The sequence below is a fragment of the Sciurus carolinensis genome, chromosome 1, assembly GCF_902686445.1.
Source record: "Sciurus carolinensis chromosome 1, mSciCar1.2, whole genome shotgun sequence".
Classification (NCBI taxonomy): domain Eukaryota; kingdom Metazoa; phylum Chordata; class Mammalia; order Rodentia; family Sciuridae; genus Sciurus; species Sciurus carolinensis.
Genome location: NC_062213.1, coordinates 83,419,302 through 83,445,902, shown reverse-complemented (window position 1 = coordinate 83,445,902; position 26,601 = coordinate 83,419,302). Strand labels below are relative to the sequence as shown.

Here is a 26,601-nt window from a genome sequence, read left to right as displayed (position 1 = left end):
GCTAGTACATTTATGAACATATACATTACACATACATTTAAAATACATATTTTTGTTCACAAATCTAGAACAAAATTACTATCGTCATGTGCATGTGGAATTATTCTTTGTTCAGTTAACATTTAATCGTAGACCTTTCCTTACAGCAGCAATTGAGATTACCCAATTTTAATGGATTAATAGATGCTTTGCTGTTTGTATATAATTTATTTTGGGATTAATATTAAACATATAAGTCATTTAAAATTTGTCATTTATATAATGATAACTACAGATTTTTTGGTCTATTAATAAGTGGAAGCATTGACAACTACTTCTTACTCAAAGTATCTAAAAAATCAAGAATATGAACAATTCTTTATTCTTATAAAGCTAGATTAATTTCTTAAGTGATAAAAATGTTAAATGTATTAATGTGCTTAATTAGATATTTAATATACTGTTCTATGATTGGTATCACATTATCATTTTAATGTACTCATCTTCAATCATATATAATATGTAACATAATAGTGAAAGTTCACATTTGCACATTTTTATGAATTTTATTTTAAGTACCTCTGCTGTTTTGTTTTGTTTGGTGCCCTGTGCCCCAGGAACTGAGTTTGGCTCTATAATTATGTCGGATCAGAATGCACAATACTGCAGCAAGGCATCTGCAAGAAAGCAAATATTTTTTTAAAAGCTTACTATATAGTGAAAATATTAACCCACTTAAAATATTTCTCTCATTAAAAACTCCTTTGTTGGGGCTCCTTTAATATTCCACTTTTTCATGTTTATTTTTATATAGCATATGTATTAATGTTTCTGTTGACATGTTCTTCTTTACATTTGATTAGTCCGTGACGAGGTCAAATGCACCTATTTCTAAAACATGCCTCTTGATGAAGAAGATAATACAATGTGAGGATAAGAATTGACATAGCCTTCCTACAAGAGCCTTCATACACCAGACATCTGTGGGTGGGCACTTGAATGATAACACTTGCATACCAAATCATACTCCAACCCTCCTCCATAGCCCAAAGTCTACCATATAAATGTGGCAAGCTCAAGTTTCTTACTTGGCTGTTATGCATGTGGGGTGCTCATACCTTGCAGGTGTCTGAAGATTGAAGTTTGGATGCTTTTCTGTGAGACTGCTGCGTCTATTCCTGTATCCTTGGTCATATGCACATGTTCTGTATTTCCAGTAAGTAGGGTTGGCAATGGAATAATGTGAACCATCATGAAACAAACCGAAAGAGAGTCTCGATCTCCTTTTCTACCTTCCTCAAACATGAACCAGTCCTTCAGCTCTGAACCTAGATTGTTCATTTTTAAAACTTGTGTAAAATATTTCTAAATAAGGCTCCACATAAATTTATGTATGTCTTTATTCATAAATTTTCATGTATATTTTCTTCCATGAGTCATCTTTCAATCTTATTTTTTTAAGTCCTTGTGCTTTTAGTTTTTGTGGTTTTATAAGGAGAACACCAAATGTAAAAGTATTGAATCTCTAGGTAGACAACTTCATCTATTCGGGAAATTATCAGCAATTTCATGTTATTCCATTTCTTCTCTGATTTTTCATAAGATATCAATTACAAGTATCCTAAAACCCTGTTAGTTTAGGGTTTGTTTTTAGGACATGAAATTATCTTGGGTTAGTTTTTGTATATAGTGTGAGAAAAGGGCTCAAATTTATTTTTTGGTATGTTTATATCCAGTTTCTCAGAACCATTACTGAAAATGCTTTTTCCAACTGAATGATCTCAATACACTTGCTGAAAACCATTTTACTATATAAGTGAGGGTTGTTTATTGGCTACTATTATATAGGACTATATGCCTATCTTTAGACCCATACCAGATGGTTTGATTAACTAGAGTAGTAAATTTGAAATTAAAAAAAAATATGAGTCCTCCAGTATTGTTCTTCTCTTTTGAGATTATTTGGCAACCTGAGAGTTACTAGAGATTCCATATAAATTTTAGGACGGGTTGATCTCTTTCTGTAAGAATACTCATTGAGATTTTTTTTTTTGAGGTACTGGGGATCGAACTCAGGGCCTTGTGCTTGTGAGGCAAGCACTCTACCAGCTGAGCTATTTCCCCAGCCCCTCATTGAGATTTTTATAGATATCTCATTGAATATTCAAATACATTGCTTTGAGAGGTTTTAATATCTTAATAATATTAAGTCTTACAATGAATGAACATGTAATGGTTTCCCATTTATTTGTCTCTTAATTTCATTTGGTGACATTTTATTTTCTACATTGTAAAAATTTTTCACCTTTAGGTTTAAGTTACTCTAAGTATTTTACTTATTTTGATATTATACATGAAATTGGTAATTTTTTTTTCAGATTATTCAATCTTAGTGTATAGAAATGCAATTTATTTTATGTTTTGACTTTGGATCCAGTTTTATATTAGTAAACAAGTCTAACAGTAGTTTTCGATGGAAACTTTAAAATTTTCTGCACACAGGATTTTTACTATCTGTGAACATTCATAATTTTAGTTTTTTATTCCAACTTGAATTTTTTTTTTTCTTACCTAATTGTTTTTGTTAGGACTCTCGGTAGCATGTTTTTTTTTGTTTTTTTTTTTTTTGCGGTGCTGGGGATCGAATCCAGGGCCTTGTGCTTGCAAGGTAAGCACTCTATTGACTGAGCTGTATCCCCAGCCCTTCGGTACCATGTTGAATAGTAGTTGTGAAAGCAAGCATCCTTGTCTTGTCCCTGTTTATATAGGAAAAGTGTTCAGTCTTCTACCATTGAGTATGGTGCACATTAAGGGTTTATCCCATAATGATTTTCCTTATATTGAGGTTATGTCCTTTTATTCCTAGTTTGCTGAGTGGTTTTAGGATGTTAAGTCTTGTCAAATTCCTTACTTCCTCAATTGACATGTGTTTATTTCCCCCTCATTCTGTTAATGTGGGTTGATTGATTTCAGATTTTTCTTTTTAAAAATGTTAGCCTAGAAGCAAGATGTGCAGGTGTACAGACTAACCTGAAATACTATTTGTAAAATGTAGGTACAATTTATTAAGAGCACATAAAGTCACAGGAATGTATAACTTTATTTATGATGTACTTTTATGTTAAACTATAGTGGGATAACTAAATTCCCCAAATCTCATCTGTAATTGGGTGATGTAGGTCATTCACAGAAATCATGAAGGGCAGATAAAAAGATATCCTACCAAGAAAGTTATATTTAATCTTTTACTGCATGAACCCTATGCTAGTGTTTCAAAAGAATGTCTCTTTTAAAACAAAAACACAATTAAATTCTTTTGCATTTAACTTGGCATTTCTACTAATACTGAAATATTAGTAATGCTCAATGCTTCAATCATTTCTCATTTTAAATTCAGCTGTGTGGAGTAAAAACAAAATTCTACTTTTCTTCCTCTTTTTCTTTCTTTCTCCCTGCATACATCAAGCATCAAGGGTCTTTGTGAACTCTTCAGTGACGTTCTTTCCACCTGATCTGAGTGCCAGCATTTGACTGTGGTGAGCACTTGCTGATGCATATAATCCCATCAGTATCTCCAGTTCAGATTTCATGGAGCTTGTCTTCCTTCACTCCTGGCCATTTACTCACTGTTTCTGAAGGCATGAAAACTTTTGGATGCTCACATTTTTGCTGAAACCTTTTGCCTAGTTATATCTGTTCTATCATTTTGAAACCATACTTGGCATGAGAATTTCATGAGCACCAGAGAAAGAAAATTCAAGGTCCCATCACCTAATCTCTCTCAAATTCGGTGGGTTTTATTTCTTCTCATTCAGGAGTTGTTCTACTTGCCAGGTAGTTGAAACACAAATATCTCTGTCTGTCTTCACTTTTTGTCTCTGTCTAGAAACAAGTCTTGTGAGATGAGAATTTGCTTGTAATCATGAGGCATTCCAGTCAGTTCTTAGAGATATAACCTCTAAGTTTTGAAACTATCAGAAGTTCTGAAGACATTCAAACCTAAAATTTTATTTATTTTTCTTTTTAAGTGACTTTTTCGAGACAAAGTTAGATCTTAATTGCAGAGTTTGTTCTAACTGAATTGTTCTCCCTTTTAATTTGTTCAACAAATATTGATTGTGCATTCACTGAGACATAGGCACTTTTCTTGGTGCAAATGGTGATAAATTGAATGAAACAAATAGAAATCTGTGACCTCATGTATATATGTTTAAGTAAATAAATTGCAAAAGGAAAAATTAAAATAAACAGTGTTAGATGATGCTAAGTGATCTAGAGGAAAATCTCAGGGAAAGACCAGTGGAGCACTAATTCAGTTTCATCATACTTCCTCAAAGTCTAGGTTGTTGAGAAGAACTATCAATTTTCTTTCTAAGTTCCTTTTTTATACTGTGATGTTTAAAGGATGAATTTGTTTTCTTTTGTTTATCCTATTTTGCTAAAATTACTCTGTTTGGGTTAATTTTAATGTAAAATAACTCAATTTTTTTTTCCATATGAGAATAAATAAGTCTAAATTGATCATGGAATCTTTGCGGATATCCATAAATTGTTAGCATTGTAAATACATAATATAATGTTTCATGGGGGTAGGTGGGGGTCTGTGTGAATGTGTACTGTGTTTTATATATTTGAAAGTATCTGCTTGTCCAATATACCAGAGGTACAGCCATTTCCCATTTAGAAGGAAATGTTTCACTATTATTGAAAAAGAAAAAATTAAAGCATTTTATATTTTTACTTTCAACAAGTCTGGAGGCCTTATTAAGTAAATATTATGAAATAAAATTAATATTTTGTAGGGAGATTTTTTAATGAATGTCATTTAAGCAAATATTACACAAAGGTGTCCTTTTAAACTTTATTCTTGATGTTTGATGTTTTTCACAGAAATAAAATGTGTGTTTTAGGATTAAAAGATAGAAGCAACAGAATTTCCAGTGTCAAAGGACCTATGGTGTCCTAAGGAATCATAGATAATTCTGAGAATGTCCAATGAGTAAAGCGTTGACTTAGCACAATAGGAACATAAAACTAAATAAGTTCATATTTGCTTTTAAGATATTTTATTTTCAGTACATATGTATATATAAATAGAATAATAACTCAATAAAATTAGAACTTATCAATACTTAGATTGTGTTTCTTTTATGTAAGTCACACCATCCTGAATCTAGGTATCTTCTTTCAAAGTGTACATAAGTCATGGAACTCATTCCTGAGGTTTGTACATAATGCTGGCATTAAAACTTCTTGGAGATGGAGAGCACTCTGGCTGTGGACACACCCTCTCAGCCTCAGTTCTTTTATGCTGCCATACTCTATCCAAGGAGGATTGTCACCACTTATTTTACTTCCTGATGCAAGAAGATCAAATTAGATTTGTTTCTTGTGCCACGGTATTACCTTTCTTCTTTCTGAAAGTCTCTATAATGTTTTAAAGTGTCTAAAAATCCCTTGGAACTAAAAGCAAAATGCTGAGCATTTTTTTTTTTTTTTTTTTCCTGCTCAGAGGTCAGAGAAGTTTCCATAGATTTGTGAAGAGGTCTATAATTTAAAGAAGTTAAACATGTCTTTGTTTTTGAAATAAATGTGTTCGGTTAAAGTAACAAAAGAAATTCTAATTCTAAACTCCTGATTGTGGGTGGAATGTCTATATGGCTGAATTATTTGTCTATTTTCCCTTACTGACTTCTGTATTTAATTCTTTACTCATTAGTATGGATTCAAGGATATTTTATTATTTTTTATTAAAAGGTGGAGACGTCTTCCTGAAAAATTAAGAAATATAAATTATGTTTTCTTATATCTCTACATGGGCATTAATTGTGTCCTATAGTTTTAGCTTAAATCAGCACTATTCAGAGTATCCAGTATGTTTTGATAACATATAATTAAAATCTGTATATGTAGTAAAAAGAGGGAATTTTCTTCTTTTAAGGGAATGATCCATATATGAGAAAAATTTCCCAAAGTAGTGCATAATATATAAATTATTCACAAATAATATATAAATTCATGATACATAAATTATTACTTCATGTAACTGTGTTTACAAAGGAATTGTGGACACCAAGGAAATAAGAAATTCTGAGTAACAAGAAGATAGGCTCCATCTTCAATGAGTTTACATAAAAAAGCCATGGAAATGTCAAAGTAATTACTATTGCTATAAATAATAAACTAAAGAGAGAAGAAAGAGACAATCTCCAGAGTAAAATTCGATAGTAACCATTGAAATGTGTATGCCTCAAAATAAAAGTTCTGAGATATGACCCTCTTACTCAAGGTGACTGTTGAGAGAAGAAAACAGAAAAACATTGCTGTCCCAGCAATGCCCCAGCACACAATTGAACAATGATGGCCCTGTAGGATTTAGTGTAGACATTGTTAGGAAATTGCTGTGATAGGTTTTGGTAATAGAAAGCTAATGCATTAGAATGCATGTTAAAGAACACATTATTTTTATTGTGAACTGGAACCTACCTCAGTTCTGAAGTCTAAAGTGATGTGATTGTCCCCTTAGGGTGGTCCTCTATTGTGTTGTGCTAGACAGACATTACCTTAATGGGTGCTAGTCCACCTATGAGCCCACCTCTGACCTTTCTAGATATCCTAGTGTGCTTGGAAATGGAAATGTTCTCACCCAGTGCAAACTGTGAAACTTGTGTTTGGGAAAGAAGAGTTTCATTAGGCAGGCGTGAATTTAAGGTCACAGATATGGAATTTGCATAGACGGAGTCTTTGTCTACTATCTGTGACAAAAAAATGTGTATAAACTGGTAGTAAGTGAGGTTGGTCATCCAAGAAATCAAGAAGAGGTGAATATGCAATTTATTGGCTTCTGTTTTGGACTAACACTCTGAATTAACATGGTTTTCGTTCATCTAAATGCATTGAACTGAGTAGAAGTTTATATTGCTTTCTTTTGTATAGAATGACATGTTAGGTAATCTCAGTATAAACCATTTTGCAGCTTTTAAAGCTTGAAATTAATAGCTTAAATAATCATGTTCTATAAGCAGTTGGTTTTATGGTATGAACCGTAATTTTGTCCTTTCTTTTCTACAAATGTTCATATTCAGACACTATCTTTATTTTACTTGAGATTATGTTAAATTTTTAATGATTCGTAACATACTTTTTAGTTCTAGATAACTCATAATTACCATGAGTTGCCAAGAAATTTAATATGAAAAATGTTGAGAAAACTTTCATTTTTCATATTTGAAGAGCAATCTTAAAATGATGCAGATGATTTAGAAATTCCATGATTTAGACTAAGTTGTTTCCAAAAATAGTAATTTTAAAACTTTGTTTTATGAATTAATTTTATTTTAAGAATCTATTATGTATATATTTTACTATGTAATTAATTCAATACTATCTCAATAATATGAATAATGATATTTTAAAAATGAAATTGAAATCAAATATTTTCAATATTATTATTTTATTGATTAAGTTGTACTATTGATATTAATTGTTATGATTATAATAATAGGTGTTTTTTAAAAACTTATTGCTAGTATTTTCTATATTGAGTTCATCTATAATTTGGGATTATAAATGTAAAAGAAGGTATATCATTCAGTCAATGAACATTAGGTATATGTCACCACTTACAATTATTTGATTTAGGATTTTCAACTTTTCACAGGCACATGGTAATATGCATTTAGTAGAAAATACCTTCAAATTTTGATTTTTGATATTTTCCTGAGCTAATAATATGGGTGTGATAATCTGCAGTGTACTATTTGGCTGAGTTGTCATGATCAGCAGGTTAGGTATATCAAATGCATTTTTGGTTTACAGTGAATTCATAGGGATATAATCCCATTGCAATTGGAGAAGCATCTGTGATGCATGCACACACACACTACTGAAGCTTGAAGTTATTACAAGATTTAAAATGTCATGAATGATTTAGAAATTCAAGTAGAGAGAAGAAAAACAAAATATTTCTGTGAAAAATGGTTTGTTCTGATGACCTTTTTGATCTTCAAAATGTTATATGCTGGCACAGCTCTTTTTAGAAAATAAGAATAATGCTTGTTTTATTATTTCTTAAAAATATACATGCAGTATGTGTATTTTTTAAATTAGGAAATGCAAAGCTGCAAAAGAAGAAAAATACTGTAATCCCCAAATCAAAACTAAGAGTGTCAATTTTTTTTTAAACTATCAAATAGCCAGGTGCAGTGGTACATGCCTGAAATCTCAGCAATTTGGGAGTCTGAGACAGAAGAATTGCAAGTTTGAGTACAGTCTGGGTAATTGAGTGAGACCCTGTTTTATAATCAAATTTCAAAAAGCGTCGTAGATGTAGCGTAGTGTTAGACTACTTTCCTAGTCTGTGTAGGTCTCCGGTTCAATCCTCAGCACAACAATCAAAAATCTCTCAAAACCTTTGTTTTATATACAAATTTGTTTACATATGTGTATTTCACATACAAAAATAAATTTTTGTTCACACAGAAGTTAATCTAAATGTATAAAGTAGGAATATATATAACATATCAGTGTGTATGCACACACATATGTATAAATGCACACACAATTTTAAAAGTAAATCCTATTTTAATATGAGAACATTTTAAGCATCATTTCTTACTAATAAATAACACCATAAACATCTGTAATGAACACACAGTATTCTATTTTGTACATATTATTATTTAGTATATTTCACTATATGTAATACAGTAATTTTAATAACTAAACTCTATGTAATCATTACCCAATTTTTAATGAGTGTGTATATAAAAATGTTAGGATGTTGAAAACTAATTGGGATCTTATTCTTGTGGTTGCAAATGATGTGGAGTTACACTGGTGGTATCTTCACATATGAACACAGGAAATTTATGTCTGATTCATTCTGTTAAAATCAGTTATACTCCATGTATGTGTAATATGTTAAAATACACTCTACTGCCATTAATATCTATAAAGAAAAAATAAAAATAAAAAAGAACATTGAAAACCAGCTCTTAAAACTTTTGAGATGTGAGATTTTCAATCTTTTCTTATATTTAATTGCACTTTTATTTTAAAATGTTAGTAGGAACTAGAAAATAGAATATTTTATACAATTTCACTCCACTTGCTATAGAAAAAAACTAGAATTATCTTTAAAATTTATTTGGTTGTGTATGGATTTAAAATCTTATCAAATAGTTATTTTTGTATCTACTATTCTACAAGAAAATTCAGAATAGAATGTATTCATTTTTCTTGCTGCCAAAATGAGGGCCACAGGAAAAACTGCCCTGTGCCATGGTATCATGAACCATAATGTCATTACCATCTTCCATTTCTCTGAGAGTTTGTTATTTAAATTTATATTTTCATTAATACATGAGTAAGGATGAATAGATTATTTTATTCCAATATATACTTAAAACTGGAAAAAAAATTTAAAGCAAAATCCTTCCATTTCAATTACATTTATTAATACACAGGTAATAGTTTAAAAGTATTACCTCATTATCTCTGAATATCTTTTTACTTACTCAGATTCCTGGTATACTATAAATTGTGACATTAAGCAGTTATAAAGAGGTTGTCCACAAGTGGGTGCAGTGGTGCAGGCCTTTAATCTCAGCTACTCAAGAGGCAGAGGCAGGAGATTCAAGAGTTTGAGGCCAGAATGGGCACCACAGGCAACACAAAAAGAACTCATCTTAAAATAAGTAAACAAGCAAATGAGTAAAATGAAACAGTATGTGAAGCTGAAAGGTTATGATGTTATCATTTGAATAAGAGGAATACAATTTATTAGTATTTTCAATTTTAATCATGTCAGCTCTTTAATTGACTATCATTAATGCTTTGTTACATTTTTACCTCATTATACTTTCAACATATTAGAAAAAATCTAGCAATAATTTCTTGCGAAATTATTTTAATTATTATGTTATTATTATGTTATTTAATTATTATGTTATTTTTCCAAACATATTTTATGTATTAGTTATTGTTATTTTTGAGACTATTCTAGTTGTTGGCATATTTCACTGTTTATTCATTCTACCTATCTAGCCGTTAGTATGTTCTTTCTTTTAACATTCCTTGTATTTTGCATTTCGTCCATCTCAATTACTCCTACATATTTGGCTCATATGCAAAAAGTGTTAGAAAATATATATTTTATTTTCTTAGTAATAGTGATGGTATACAATACCAATGCAGTAAACTATGTAAGGATAAAGATAGTAAGGTTCCTATGTTACAATCTCCTATGCTAAAGAAAAACAACAAAAACAAAAGCAGCAATAACAAGTACAAAATAACTGCTCTATACAGGTAAATAAATGGTTTAGGACCTACTCTGTGGGGAAGAGGCAGAGACCACTGCTGGGGAATACATCTCAATAGCAGGAACTCTGCTGAGGGTGACCTAGTAGAATGAGACTCCTGTAGTCAACAAATTTCATTTACCCATGCCATCTGCCAAGCAATGCCTATGTTACCAATTTTCAAATTTCCTAAAAGGATGACTATTTTTATGGTGCCAGGGATTGAACTCAGGGGCGCTTAACCACTGAATCACATTCCTGGTACATTTTTATTTTTATTTTTTTAGACAGGGTCTTCCTTAGGGTTTGTTACATTGCTTAGGGCCTTGATAAGTTGCTGAGGCTGGCTTTGAACATGTGATCCTCTTACCTCAGCCTTTGGAGTTGCTGGGATTGCAGGTGTGCACCACTCTGCCCAACTCCAAAAACGATTATTCAGACTATTTTTCAGGTTTAAAAAAATCAAAATTTAAAAGCAGAACAGTACACTCAAGGGTTCACATAAAATATTAATTGAACTTTATAAATCTTTATAATAAGCTATAAGAACTAGCAAAAAATATGGTTCCACTAGCATTCCCTATAATCTATTTTAAGTCAGTTCTTTCGTTTATATTTCCAAACTCCTGATTTTAGCTCAAGGTGATAGAAGTCTTAGAGATTTTTAGCACATTCATCATGGGAAGAGGGGTAGGGACTTTGAAACGATGATCGCAATGTAGCAAAAAAGGGCTTCTGTACATAATCCTACATAAAACTAGGACATTTTCAATCTTTGGTTTTTTAAACATTTTAAATAATAAATATCTTGCCAATTGGCCTGTAATTATAGATAGGACATTTGATGATTGCCCAATTTGTGTTCTATTTCTACTAAATTGCCTCAGGAAGACAAAAGGGAAATAAAAAGGCAGGGGAAAGTAGTCAATAACAACAAAAAAGTAAATGAAAATAGTCTGTACTTGGTTCAATGTGAGTATAGACCCTTTAGATTTAGACTTGTTTCTCTGTAAATCCAATGGAAAGTGACAATTGGTTTCAATCAGCAAAAGCATGTTTGAACAAAGACTTTGTGTCATAATCTTCATTTAACCAAATGTGATGTTCATTTTATTTTGTTTTCAGTTTATTTCCAATAGATAGCACAAGAAGAAATGCTTCCTCTGAAGATTTATTTTAACTTCTTATAAAACATCATTCATTAAATTGTCTTAAAGTAAATGTTGTGCTGTAGTTAAGATCCTGTTTGGAAATATTTCACAATATACTTTATTGTTCAGTGTTGAATATTCCATTTTTTCTATTCTCTTCACTACTAAAGCAAATTGAATAGTATATGATTTTAAAGCAGGAAATATATAATGCTGAAAATTTCTCTACATCTTTGATAGACAATCATTTAACATGGTTTGGAAACAGGCTTTTGATTTCTCTTAGATAAAAAGCACTATTAAATAGAAATATTTTTCAACATACTTATGGATGAAATTTGGGGTAATTACGATAGCCAATTAAAATTGGTGTTTCATATGCAACAATTTAAGTACATTTAGATAGAATATTAGTATAATTAATGTACTAAATATAAATCCTCATAAAATTTGGGGATCTTACATTACCTTTGTTTTATTTATTTATTTATTTATTTATTTATCATTTCAGATTAAAAAAATCAACAGAAATTTTCCTGTAAACCAGCAGGTAAGATGGAGCAATATTTGGAAAATTAAATCATATATTTCTTTAATTGTATCATTCATGCAAGATAACCTTAATGCCATTTGATTTTTAGACAAAATAATTAGTAACATAATTTCTATTTTCAGGGAAATATGTAAACTTAGAACACTTATTTGATGAAATACATATGTGTTTCTCTAATCACATTAACAAGTATGTTTAAAAACTTATATGTACATAAACTAAGGAAAATTATTTTTTAGAAAAATAATGATATTTATCTATCTACATTGTTGAGAAAACTGGAGTACTGTTTCCAAAAAATAGTTTTAGAACATCTTTATTTTTGGAAAACATACTTGATCTCAAAGTTCAAAGGATTTTCACAAATTGTTGACAGTATTTCAAATGAATAAAAATTAATTCAATTTAAAATAATGTCTGATTGATCAAAGCTTTACAAACTTATTCTTGACATCAACTTTGATTTGACAATATCCAAGATAGCTATTCTAACATGGTAAGATTAATTAATGTCCATTTGTAATTTATCAATCACGAATCAATTTTAATGGTGAAATTTTTAAATATTCTTCAATTTCTAAAAAGTAAAGTTCTTATCTAAATTTCAGTTCCATTCTCTGTGATATTTGCATGGGTAATCTTTCAAATTTATTTTAAGGATTAAATGATAAACACATTTAAGTTATCGATACATGCTACTATTATCATTAGTGTTTTCTAATTTCTAAATTTGCTCTTTGGTATACAGAATTTATGCCTTATAAAATTATGCTACTATTACTATTGCTAGCTAGCTTAGGCTAGGTCCCAAAACTTGTGTAACTGAAATGCTATGAGATCAGCTTAGCTTTGGAAAAAGGATTGTGTCTCCAGGACTCCAAACTTCAGTTTTTCATCTGGGATATTCTATACTTCCAATTTTGGGGATCCAATACCTGAGCTTAGTTAGTATTTTGGATAGGTGCAATGTTGGAGGGATATATATCTCATCACTGAATACCAACTCTGATTGTATTCAAGGAGCTTATTTACAGTGTAGAAACCAAAGCTCTAGTCAGAGCTTCTGACTTATCAGTGAAGATACCCAGAAAACCCTCTGTGTAGCTATGGTCATGTTCCAGGTCACTCTGATGCAGGTGGTGCACAAGTGACATCTTGAGAACCACAGTCTAATGATGTCACAGGACTCCAATAGAGGGCCAATACCACTAAAGCAAAATTATTCAAATAAAAGGAAGCATCAGCCATGGGAAAAGATTGTAATGCACATCAGATGACACAACTGTTTTATAGTCAGATATATAAAAATGAAAATCTGTGGGTTTAGTGAATTCTTGCAAAAAATAGAAATGATGGATGTTTCTTTGATTTAAGAATGACTCTAAGATCTATGCTATCACCTTTCTTTGCTCTTTTTAACCTTGACATGTGAAATATTAATAATGGGTGTGATTTATTTTACTGTGAGTGTTTTATAGCTCTGGTAAACCCACAGCTATTCTTCATGTACAATGACAACCACATTTTAACACTTCTTACTAAGGCACAATAAAATTTTTAAAGGGTTTATTTGACTAAGAAGCAATTCATGAATTGGGAAATATTAAATTGAAAGACGTTTAGTGTTGTCATGACGAAGTTTCAGGAGCAAGTCTTTATGACCAAAAATGCAGTAGGAAAATAAATGATTTGATTGGTTACAGTGATAACACTGCCTTATTAGATCTATTGTTTTGGAAAGTTGCTAGTTACGTGAGTCTTTAAGGCTAGTTAAAATTGGTTGAACTTAAATTTATTTTTTCTTCAGTATTGACATTTATAAGAAACGGATCAAATTGTTTGATTTATGTTTGCACATCAAGCAAGGTTGAGGTCACTTAAGAGACCTGAGTGCTCTTCTACTGAGGGATTATTCAGTTACTAGTCATTTTATTTCAACACTGTATAGTTAACTCACTGTCTGGTAACAATTCCTGCTATTTCAGATTTTAATCAGATTTAGCATAATACTGAGTGAACTAAATGAAAATCTGAATGAGAATCTGAATGCAAACTGTTTATAGAATAAATAACAAAAGCTGTTTAATATTCTAACACCCATATACATATATAATATTCTAACAAATATTTATATATAATAATCACAGATGTGTATTAGTATGTGTATTAGTTTATTTTCCATTACTGTAACAAAATACCTAAGATTTTAGTTTCAGTTAGCTCACAGCTTGAGAGCTGAAAGTCCATGACTATAACTCCATTGATTTCAGTCAGTTCTGAGGTCCTTGGTCACATGACACTATGGTAGATGATATCACAGGAGGAAAAAGTTCTGGGGGAGAGAGAGCCCATGGCAAGACGTGAAGCCAGAGAAAGATTCAGGGGTCAGCTTGCTTATGATATTCTTATGAGAATTAACCAGAGTCCAAAAGGTACTATATTAATTCCTTCAGAAGACAGCAGTTCCCCTAGGTCCCACTTCTTAAAAGATCCAAATCATCTTCCAGAATCACCGCACTGAGAATTAAGTTCTCCATTGATGAACCCTTTATGGACATACTTATATCTAAGTCAGAGTAGAATTAATGAGGTTTATTTTTATTTTGATATTATTAATTATAGAGAAATTTTGTTTAACCTTAGCATCTCACAATTTTGAAAATCATAATGAATTCTTCCTAACATTTCAAAAAACCCAAAGAATAGTTAAGCGGATTTTTCCTTCACTACTTTCCACTATATAAATGAAGAATTTCAGGAAATAGAACTAGTTTATAGTTCAACATTCATATATATGCAAGATAGGAAAAATTCACCTACAAAATATGATAACAATGCATTAGGAGAGTGGGGTATATTCCTTGCTTAATAAAATGTGAACTGTTTTAAAGAATTGGGTTAAAAAGTATATAAACTTTATTTCTGATCCAGATTTAGTCTTTGAACATAACCTTGGCCTTGGAATTAACCATGTTGAGTTGCTTTCATCACAAACTTTTTCCTAACAATTTTCACATGAATTTCTGAAAGTTAGAGTATATGTAAATATGCATATATGTGTGTATGTTTTATTCAGCTTTTTCCCTGCTGTGACTAAAGGATCTGATCAGAACAATTTTCGAGGAGGAAACATTTATTTTAGGGCTCACAGTTTCAGAGGTCTTAGTCAATAGAAGGCTGGCTCCATTCCTCAGGGCTTGAGGTGAGGCAGAACATCATGGTGCTAAAATGTGGCAGAGGAAAGTAGCTTACATGGTGATCAGGAAGCAGAGTGAGAGACTCCTCTTGCCAGATACAAGTATATTCCCAAAGCCACACACCAGTTCCCACCTCCTTCATTCACACCCTACCACTTCATTTACCACTCAATTAATCCCTATCAGGGAATTAAGTCACTGATTGGGTTAAGACTTACAATCTAATCATTTTTTGTCTGAACCTTCCTGCATTGTCTCACTAGTGAACTCTTCGGGACATTTTGCATCCAAACCACAACATGTGTATATGCCTATATATAAGCTTTTGATTAAATAATACAAAATGTTAAAACAATTGTTATATAGAAAGATATGCAAAGAAAAGCCCCTTTACATTCCTGAGATTCTAATACAAAATAAGGAAAAAATAATGTAAGATGTGTGATTTTTATGAGATTTGATTTGAATATATGCTCTGCAGGTGATCTTTACTCAAACCTGAGAAGTTAAAATAAAAACAAAACATAAGAGGAACTAAACAAAGTCACTGCTGTCCATTTTTAAACACTAGGGCTGAGGACCAGGTCTGTGCGGACTCTCCCCCAGGCCAGAATACATGAGCTTCCTGTGAAACTACTCTCATGGAACAACAAGTCTGTATCCAAATTTATAAATCATCTGAGGAAATAATTCATGACAAGGAAAGGTGCCATGTAGAGATTAAAGAACAATCCAAAAAATTTTTATTCCTTTTTTTTAGTTATACATGACAGTTGAGTATATTTTGACATATTTATACATACCTGGAGTATATCTTATTCTAATTAGGATCACAGTCTTGTGATGGTACATTATGTGGAGATTCACTGTGGGATATTTATGTACATAGGAAAGTTAAGCCAGATTCATTCCATTTTATTTCATATTTTCTGTCCCCATTCCTTTCCCTTCATTCCCCTTTGTCCAATCTACTGAACTTCTGTTCTTCCCTCCCCAGTAGTTGTGTGTTAACGTCTACATATCAGAGAGGTAAAAAAAATTTTTTGCTATTATGTTTCTTAAATAAAGGAAAACAAACTTTAAGAGTAGAATAGAACATGGGTTCCAAAAGAACCATGCGAAAGAACCATGAAAAAGTTCAAAAATGAAAAAAAGTCATTTAAATTAATATCCATTGAAGGTATGAATCTACATTGTTGTACAACCATGGAAACAAAATGATGTACCCCATTTGTGTACAATGAATCAAAATGTAGTCTGTAAAAATTAAAAGATAAATAAAAAGTAATAAAAAATTTAATATCCATTAACCAATTGAATAAGTTTAATTACATGTCCACTTGAAATCCCTGTAGTGTATCTCCCAGTTCACTTTTTTGGCATTTTAAAAAGTTCCTTTCTGCATCTGGGATATATCATCTGTTTTCTCTATTAAGATTTTGATCAAGTTCATTTACACAGTGAACACACAGAAATTCAGCTTCCACTGATAACTGTTTATTGAAAAGAATGCAAGGGGAGATAGTGATCTTGCTGTTAAATTAAGCAGTGATAGTCCATGACCATAAAATTATATATGATAGTTTTCTCAAAGCTTCAGAGATCAATGCATATTTGGTCTAGACAATCAGATTTGTATCATATATGGTATGAACCATAATTTATCATATTTTATTTCATTTATCCTTTTCACTCATTATCATTAAAGTCCCTTTAGCCTGAAATCTACCTTTCAAAAATTGAATTTTATAATTAACTTCTAAGTAATTAATCATTAAATATCAATCTAAAGAGCTCTTATACCAGATATTATGTAATAATAAATATCTAATAAAGCTAATAGATACTTATATGCTTCATTTAATTTTAGTTTTATCAAAAATTTGCATATGCATACATGTGTGTTTATGCAACATACCCTATTACTGAGACAAATTTTTTTAACTTGAGGAAAAAAAAAACTTTTTTACTTCTTCATACAATGAAGGTATAAATGTTAACAATAAGTCATAAAGTTACATAATTGATGGATAATACCCCTCTTATTCAGGTCTATTTTGTAATGCTTGGTGATAAAATATGTTGACATTTTATGATTTAAAAGGGGATCTTCATTAAAGCAATTTTTCAATATAAATAAACTCTTGGAAAAGCAAATTGCTTATACATCATTGATAAAAATAGTGGCAGAAATTTAATAGGAAAAGAGATATAAATATTATTTTACAATTGAACTAAAGGTCACAATTAATGGCAAAAACTATTTATTACAATCAACATAAAATGTACTACATTTTAGAAGACTTGGAAGAAGGTTATTTAAATGATGGAAAGCTGTGTATGTGACTGGATGAGGTGTGTGTTTTGTATTTATGTATATAAATACATTTATGTATTTATGCATATAATATATATAATACATAATATATATTTGTGAATATAATACATATATATGTTGTTAGAAAAACTGTCTTAGTTCTTATTTGCCTTTTTTACTAAATAGTAAAATTTTTAAATTCTGAGAGTAGGAGAAACATCTTCAATAAAACTGTCTTCTTTACTACTATGCAAAGACAGACAGACATAAAGATTGATACACTAATTTTTTAATTAGTAGAGAGATAAACAGATAAATGGTGGAAGAATAGACAGGCTATAGAGAAAGTTTAAATGGACAGTTTAAAAAATTATCAATATAGTGCAGGATCTTCAATATTAAAGTAAAAGGAAGAAATGAAATATTGCTATATGTAATGGGAATATTCATGCAGATACAGCTAAGGCTGAAAATTAAAGATCAAATTTCCAATGAAATTTCTTGCCAGCAAAAGCAGCCACTTCCCCTGCAGTACTTGCCTTATGAGGAAATGATCACAAAGAAATCTCATTAGTACTTACTTTCAGACATGACCTCTCCAGGCATGTAATGATATTTAAGTCCTTGCATATTCCAATATGAGAGGTGTGAAACCTCGTCTGAGATCAGATGGGCTGTACAAAGCAGTTACAGAATCTTTATTCTCCCTCTGTCACTTCCTTACCCCTTTCCCCAAGTTACTAAAGATCAGTTTGCATTTTCCAGAATTTCATAAAAATGGAATCATATAGCATGTAAGATTTTTCCTGACTTCTTGTAGACTGTGTAACTATTTTTTGTTTGGTTCAAGAGATTGTGGGCATCATTCCCTTTTACTGCTGAGTAGTAACTCATTGATATTACACCATCATTTGTTAATCAATACACGATTAATGTACATTTATTATAAGTTTCTGTGCCTTACATATAAACTGCCATAAATATTTATGAGCAAGTCTTTGTATTGACATATGATTTTATTTCTTTTGGGTAATATCCTGTGGTGAAAGAGTTGGATAATATGGATAAGTGTAGTAAATGTTTTAAGAAATTACAAAACAATTTTCCGAATTATGTTACCTAAAATATAGCCACATTCATACCAGCAATGCAAAGAGCATTCTTAATTTGGACAGCCTTTTATGTTTCATACATTCTAATAGATATTTTGTTATCACCCCTTATAATTTTAATTTGTATATTCCCCAATGACTAACAACGTTGAGCATCATTTTATGGGCATATTATATATATATATATATATATATATATATATATATATATATATCTTCTTTTGTGAAGTGCATGATTGAATATGTTGTCCAAGAGTAAAATTTTTTTAATTTTTATGAAGTCGAATTTATCATATTTAAAGAAACACCCTGCTTTGCATTTAAGAAATCTGTGCCAAGTACATGACAATTTTTTTGGTGCAGAATAATTATACTTAATAGTGGAATATGTGGTTACATACTTATACATGTTCAGAGTAGCACAATTTTATTTCCTGGATTTTTAATAGTACTACTTTCATAATACACCCATGATACATTTTTGAATTAATACTTATTTTAAGAGTGAGAAAAATCAAAGATATGTTAAAGGGATAGCCAGTTGTTCTAGCACATTTATTAAAAATGATATTCTTTGTCTACTGAATTATCAATACTCATCAAAAAATACATTTATCATGGATGTGTGGGTCTGTTTTTGGATTCTCAATGTTGTTGTGTTGGTCTGTTTGTATATCTTGACATAAATACTGCACAGTGTTGAATACTGTAGCTTTGTAATTCTTATTCAAACTAATACTCTGGTACCTTGGTATTTCTACATGAAATTTAAATCCAAATCAATAATTTATAAATTTTTAAGAAATATCAGATTATTATTGGGATCACATTGAATCTATGACTAACTCTGGAAAAAGTTAATGTGATCATATTTGAGTCTTCACATCCATGAACATGTTATATCTCTCCAAGGATTTTAAGCTTCCCTTAAATTCTCTCAGAAATTGTTTGCAGCATTGAGGGTGTAAATATTGTGCATCTTTTATAACAAATATAACTTAGTAATTTATATTTTCTTGATGCTAATATGAATGATGTTTCTTAAATTTGCACTCATTATAGGATATAGAAAAAATAAATGATTTTCATGTATTGCTTTTGTGAACTGCATCCTTAGAAATCACTTCCAAGTCCTAGGAACTACATATGATTATGTTATTAATAGAATAAGAGTAATTTTATTTTAATTCTTGCTTCCATTATGGACACATATTTTTCTTTTAAATAGTTTATGTCATAATGACATCATCTAGTACAATATAGAATCTAGTTGGTGAAAATGTACATTCATACCTTGTTTCAGAACTTAGGGGGAGAGTACTGTTTCAATATAAAACATGATATTAAATGGATGTTTTCACAGGTGCCCTTTATCATGTTGAAAAGCTTCTCTCTATTTTTAGTTGTTGAGATAATTTTTATTAAAAACTAAACTTTACAAAATATTTTTTGTTTCTATCAAAATAATTTTTGTTTCAGCATTTATTCTATCAATACAAATATTTATTAATTTACCTTCAAATGTTAAACCAAACTTGTATTTCTTTAGAATATACTGCAGTTGATCATATCTTGATCTTTTTATTTATTGTTGAATTCAGCTTACTAAAATATTGCTGATAATTTTTTCTTCTCTGTTTCTGAAAGATGAAAGCACGCACTTTTAAGTCTTTTATTAAAATTTATACAGTGCATTTTCATTAGCATTCTCTTTGAGATAATTTTTAACTTATTTGGGATGTTTAAATTTTACACATGAGTATTTAGACCCATGGCTAATATCATTCTAAATGGTGAAAAACTGAAAGCATTCCCTCTAAATACTGGAACAAGGCAGGGATGCCCTCTTTCACCACTTCTATTCAATATCGTCCTTGAAACTCTAGCCAGAGCAATTAGACAGACCAAAGAAATTAAAGGGATACGAATAGGAAAAGAAGAACTCAAACTATCCCTATTTGCTGATGATATGATCGTATACTTAGAGGAACCAGGAAATTCCACCAGAAAACTTTTAGATCTCATAAGTGAATTCAGTAAAGTAGCAGGATATAAGATCAATGCACATAAATCTAAGGCATTTTTATACATAAGCGATGAATCTTCAGAAAAAGAAATTAGGAAAACTACCCCATTCACAATAGCTTCGAAAAAAATAAAGTATTTGGGAATCAATCTCACAAAAGAGGTGAAAGACCTCTACAATTAGAACTACAGAACACTAAAGAAAGAAATTAAAGAAAACCTTAGAAGATGGAAAGATCTCCCATGTTCTTGGATAGGAAGAATTAATATTGTCAAAATGGCCATACTACCAAAAGTGCTATACAGATTCAATGCAATTCCAATTAAAATCCCAATGATGTACCTTACAGAAATAGAGCAAGCAATTATGAAATTCATCTGGAAGAATAAAAAACCCAGAATAGCTAAAGCAATCCTTGGCAGAAAGAGTGAAGCAGGGGGTATCGCAATACCAGATCTTCAACTCTACTACAAAGCAATAGTAACAAAAACGGCATGGTATTGGTACCAAAATAGAAAGGTGGATCAATGGTACAGAATAGAGGACACGGACACAAACCCAAATAAATACAATTTTCTCATACTAGAAAAAGGTGCCAAAAATATGCAATGGAGAAAAGATAGCCTCTTCAACAAATGGTGCTGGGAGAATTGGAAATCCATATGCAACAGAATGAAACTAAACCCATATCTCTCACCATGCACGAAACTAAACTCAAAATGGATTAAGGATCTCGGAATCAGACCAGAGACCTTGCATCTTATAGAAGAAAAAGTAGGTCCAGAGCTTCAACATGTCGGCTTAGGACCAGACTTCCTCAACAGGACTCCCATAGCACAAGAAATAAAAGCAAGAATTAATAACTGGGATAGATTCAAACTAAAAAGCTTTCTCTCAGCAAAGGAAATTATCAGCAATGCGAAGAAAGAGCCTACAGAGTGGGAGAAAATCTTTGCCAATCATACTTCAGATAGAGCACTAATCTCCAGAATCTATAAAGAACTCAAAAAACTCTACACCAAGAATGTAAATAATCCAATCGACAAATGGGCTAAAGAAATGAATAGACACTTCACAGAAGAAGATCTACAAGCAATCAACAAACATATGGAAAAATGTTCAACATCTCTAGTAATAAGAGAAATGCAAATCAAAACCACCCTAAGATTCCATCTCACCCCAATTAGAATGGCGATTATCAAGAATACAAGCAACAATAGGTGTTGGAGAGGATGTCGGGAGAAAGGTACACTCTTACATTGCTGGTGGGGCTGCAAATTAGTGCAGCCACTCTGGAAAGCAGTGTGGAGATTCCTTAGAAAACTTGGAATGGAACCACCATTTGACCCAGCTATCCCACTCCTTGGCCTATACCCAAAGGACTTAAAATCAGCATATTACAGAGATACAGCCACATCAATGTTCATAGCTGCTCAGTTCACAATAGCCAGATTGTGGAACCAACCTAGATGTCCTTCAATTGATGAATGGATAAAGAAACTGTGGTATATATATACAATGGAATATTACTCAGCCATAAAGAATGATAAAATTATGGCATTTGCAGGCAAATGGATGAAACTGGAGAATATCATGCTAAGTGAGATAAGCCAATCTCAAAAAACCAAAGGAATAATGATATTGCTAATAAGTGGATGATGACACATAATGGGGGGTGGGAAGGGTTAGTGTTGGGGTTGGAGCTGGGTTTAGGGAGGGGGGCAGGAATGGAGGAAGGAAGGACTGTATAGATGGAGGGGAGGGGTTGGAGGGGTGGGGGGAAAGGGAAAAATGGAAGAATGAATCAAACAACATTACTGTATGTAAATTTATGATTACACAAATGGTATGCCTTTACGCCATGTACAGACAGAGAAACAACATGTATCCCATTTGTTTACAATAAAAAAAAAGAAATGTTATTTAATTTCCAAATAAAATGAAGATTCATATGGTGCAATATTAGACTAATTATGGCTTTATAGATTGAGTTGGGAAGTATTCTCCCTTTTTAAATTTTCTGGAAGAGTTCATGTAGCATTGTTGTCATTTATTCATTAAGTATTCGTTAAAAATATTCCAGTAAATCTATGTAAAATTGGAGTTTTACATACAAATTTTCAACTAAAATTTATATTCTCCTAAAATTCCTGTACAATTCAGGTCATCTAGTTAATCTTCAAGTAAACTTCAGTAATTGTGTCTTTCTAGGAATTCATATGAATAATTTCACTTATCTAAATTGTTGCCCTGCATTTATGCACAATATTCTCTCATATTTTCCTCATATATAAAGAGTAAAAACTATTTAAAAACCAGAGGAATGTTGTTGTAAATACATAAAGATTATAAAATCACTGGAGAGGCAATCTGTAGTCCTAAAGGGGAAAAATGAAGGAACTATTATAATATTACTTAAGAATAATTTGGAGCACAAAGAAGTTCAACAGAAAATGTATCATTTTACAACAGGTGTCATTTAACCTCTATAAACCTATCAGAGACAGAGTTACAAAATAAATATCATCATCTCACTCTCTTCTTATGCTTTTCCCTGACTAGTTTTTTATAGAGTGACCACCAGGAAGCAAAAATTCAAAGGATTTGTTTCATCAAGTACGTGCAAATTGGTATCCCTCAAACAAAACAGAGGATAAAAATTACATCTAGCAAGTGTGTGGGCGAGTACTGTAGAGTTACAGCACCCTCTGGAAGTTTGGTTACCCTGTCGCATAATATTTTGTTGGAATTTGCTTCAGAAGAAAAGCACAAATTAAATAGCTATTATATTTATTGTATATCATGCAGTATTAAAATTTACTTTATAGTAAATAGCCACCTTCAAAATCTTAAGTGAAAAATGATGGCATAATGCACATTGTGGTAAATTTTCAATGAAAATAATTAACTAATGTGTTTTCATGCCATTATGTAAACCTTTATATCTTTTAATTATTTCTGAGAACATTTATCTCTTAATAAATGTTATCTCTTAATAGAAGTTGATAGATCATTTCCACATAGTAAGCTATATATTATGCATTCTTACCTCATGGACAAATATTTAGTTTAAACAGGTCTGTAGATTTACTAAACTATTTGAATAACATATTATTTCTCAATTATACACTATCTTGTGTATTATGAAATATATAATTTATTAAAACTCAATTTATTTTTAGAAGACATTAAATTTCAACTGATAAGGAAAATTTAGGTATTTTCTTATCATTTTCCTTTAATTCTGTACTATGTTAGAATATGTATTAGAAAACACTGATCTGTCTTCAGTTCTGTATATGAAACTAATATAATAAAGGAAGTATACAGAGGATAAGAAGTTACAAAATCCAAATCAGAATCATGGTCATGCTCTATGCTTATGATATTGAACATGTTTTAGTATATAGACTTTATTATGTAAATATGACCTGTCTTTTACATTAACTTGGGAACAAAGTCAAGATTTATAATCTATCATTAGAAGAATGTAAAAAATGAGCAAATTTTCCATAATATCAGAGCAGCATAGTCATGAAGAACAATTCCAAGCACACATTTAGTATCTGGCTTCTCATGTATGCGTGCAAGATTTGTCTCACTCACTAGCAGTTGCTCAGGAAGATGTGAATATCTGGAGCAGATCTGGTATAGAAATGGGAGCAACAATTTAGGTTCAGAATTCAGTTCTTAGGGAGGGTAAAGCAACTGACACTATGGTAAAAGCTTAGTATAGAGGAAGAAAACAGTAGGCACAATTTCTAATGTTAGCAAGTCTCTCCTTAAGCATGTAAAATGAGAGAACTCTACTTATAAATCTGGAATAGAAGAGAAAAGAATTTGCTAAAACCCAACTTGAAGATTAGAATCCCATTTTAGAGAAATTACAAAATTTATGATGAACTTTATTTTTCTTAAGTTGCAATTCAAATCCACACTTTCTATATACTGACTGCACATCAAAGATGTGGGTGAAGTTAAAGCCTGTTGTGGTAAGACTAGAATTGTCTCACAAATTTCTGAGTTTAAAATTCTTTTACTTTGAGATTTGGGACATGTGGAAGTGGTCTCTTTTGCAATCTAATGAATGTCATCTGGAACTCATGTATTCCAATAATGTGTACCTTATAGTGAGAAATATGTTTGAATAATGTATTTTCAAATACAAAAGAAGTGCTATGAATTAGGATTGTATTGTGGTCAAATGAAAGAAGTAAGAAGACTACATGCATTTTCCTACATTTACTTATACTTCAAAGAATTGATAAATACAGATATTTTTGAGCAAATATATTATCAATTAATGGTGAGTCCGACTTATACAATTTGGGGAAGACAGCTGTGTTAGCCAGTTTTTCATCACTGTGAGAAAAATACATGACATAAACAACTTAGATGAGGAGAATTTTGTTGTGGCTCATAGTTTCAGAGATTCAGTCCATAGTTGACTGATTGCATTGCTTTGGACCAAGGTGAGGATGGACATCAGCAGAAGGATGTGGAGAAGAAACACTATTTCTCTCATGGCAACTGGGGAAGTGGAAAGAGAGAGAGAGAGAAAGAGAGAGAGAAAGAGGCCATAACAATATATGCCCTTCCAGGACATGGCTCCAGGGACATACTACTTCAAGTAGGCCCTGTCATTTACAGTTCCCATCACCTCCCTATAATGCCATCAAACTACTAATCCATCAATGGATTAATCCACTGATTAGGTCAGAGCCCTCATAATCCAATTACTTACCAAAAGTTCCACCTGTGAACACTGCTGCACTTGGGAACAAAGTCTTCAAAACACAAGCTTTCTTGGTACATTGAAGAAACAAGCCTTAATTTTTTTGTGCCTAGCTCTCAAAGACTCATGACCATTTCACAATTTAAAATGCATTTAGTCTACATCCAAGTATCTCTAAATTCCTAACTTTTCAGCATTTCTTAACAGTCCAAGTCCAAAGTCTCACTCTGAGATGCAAAGCAAACTTTTAGTGTGAGTTCCTATAAAAGTAAAAGCAAAACCAAACAAAATAAACCAAAAATATAAAAATAACAACAACAAGCAAACAATTCGATACTTAGAACACACAATGGAGGGATAGTTATAGGGTACATATTTCCATTCCAGAAGGGAAGAATGGTGTCACTGAAAGGAGAAATGAGACCAAAGAAAGACTGAAACCTAGCAAGGCAATCATTAAATCCCATGACTCCATGTCCAGATTACAGCACACATGGTGGTAAGCTTTGAGCTCTAAAGGGTGTAGGCAGTTCCATCTTAACAGTCTTCCCAGTTGCAGCCCAGATGGCCTCTCTCTTGGGTTGGATTTGTTTGCTGCATATGGTGTTTCCTTAAAGATAATTCAAGTTCCCAGAATCTAATTTCCTGGGGTCTCAATTGCAGCATAAGCTTCACTTTCCTTTCAGGGACTATTATATAAAGTCAAGCCTCCAAAATCTTTCTTTAAAACCATAGTGTTAACCTCTATAACTGCATCACTTTTATTTTCATGAATGCCAAACAGGCACCATGTGGATGATATTAAGTCTATTGCCAGTGAGAGTACTGGCAGGGCCTACTTATACCAGGCTATAGTAACCTTGGGGTTTGGGTAGCTAAGTACAGTGAAACAAATCCTGGGGAAGCAACTCCCTGTAGGAGCAGGGTACCCAGAAACTCTACTCAAAGCAAAGTTTTTCAGATGGAGTTTTCATTTTTACACCCTTTTATACCATTGAGTCTGAGATTGATGGGATATTTCTGATTCCTGAGGTGCCCTCAAGTTATCTTTCTTATTATCTCCCCACAAATTAGTTTGTTTCTTTTTAATGGCAATGGTCTCATCAGCAGCAACACCTTACATGGCACTGATTTTCATGCAATTTTCTGACTAAATTGCAATTATTCAAATCTTTCTGCCCTGCTTCCTGCTGTCAATTCTCACTGTACACTAGTCTAAAAGTCAAT

General features: G+C 31.5%; 1 protein-coding gene across 1 annotated transcript in view; it reads left to right on the top strand.

The window, feature by feature from the left end:
• Window positions 1–26,601, top strand: part of Sntg1 (syntrophin gamma 1) — an 863,431-nt gene that overhangs the window by 643,104 nt on the left and 193,726 nt on the right. Inside the window, 1 exon segment of the mRNA XM_047561867.1 lies at window positions 11,946–11,984. Within this exon segment, the coding sequence (XP_047417823.1) occupies window positions 11,946–11,984 (39 nt within the window).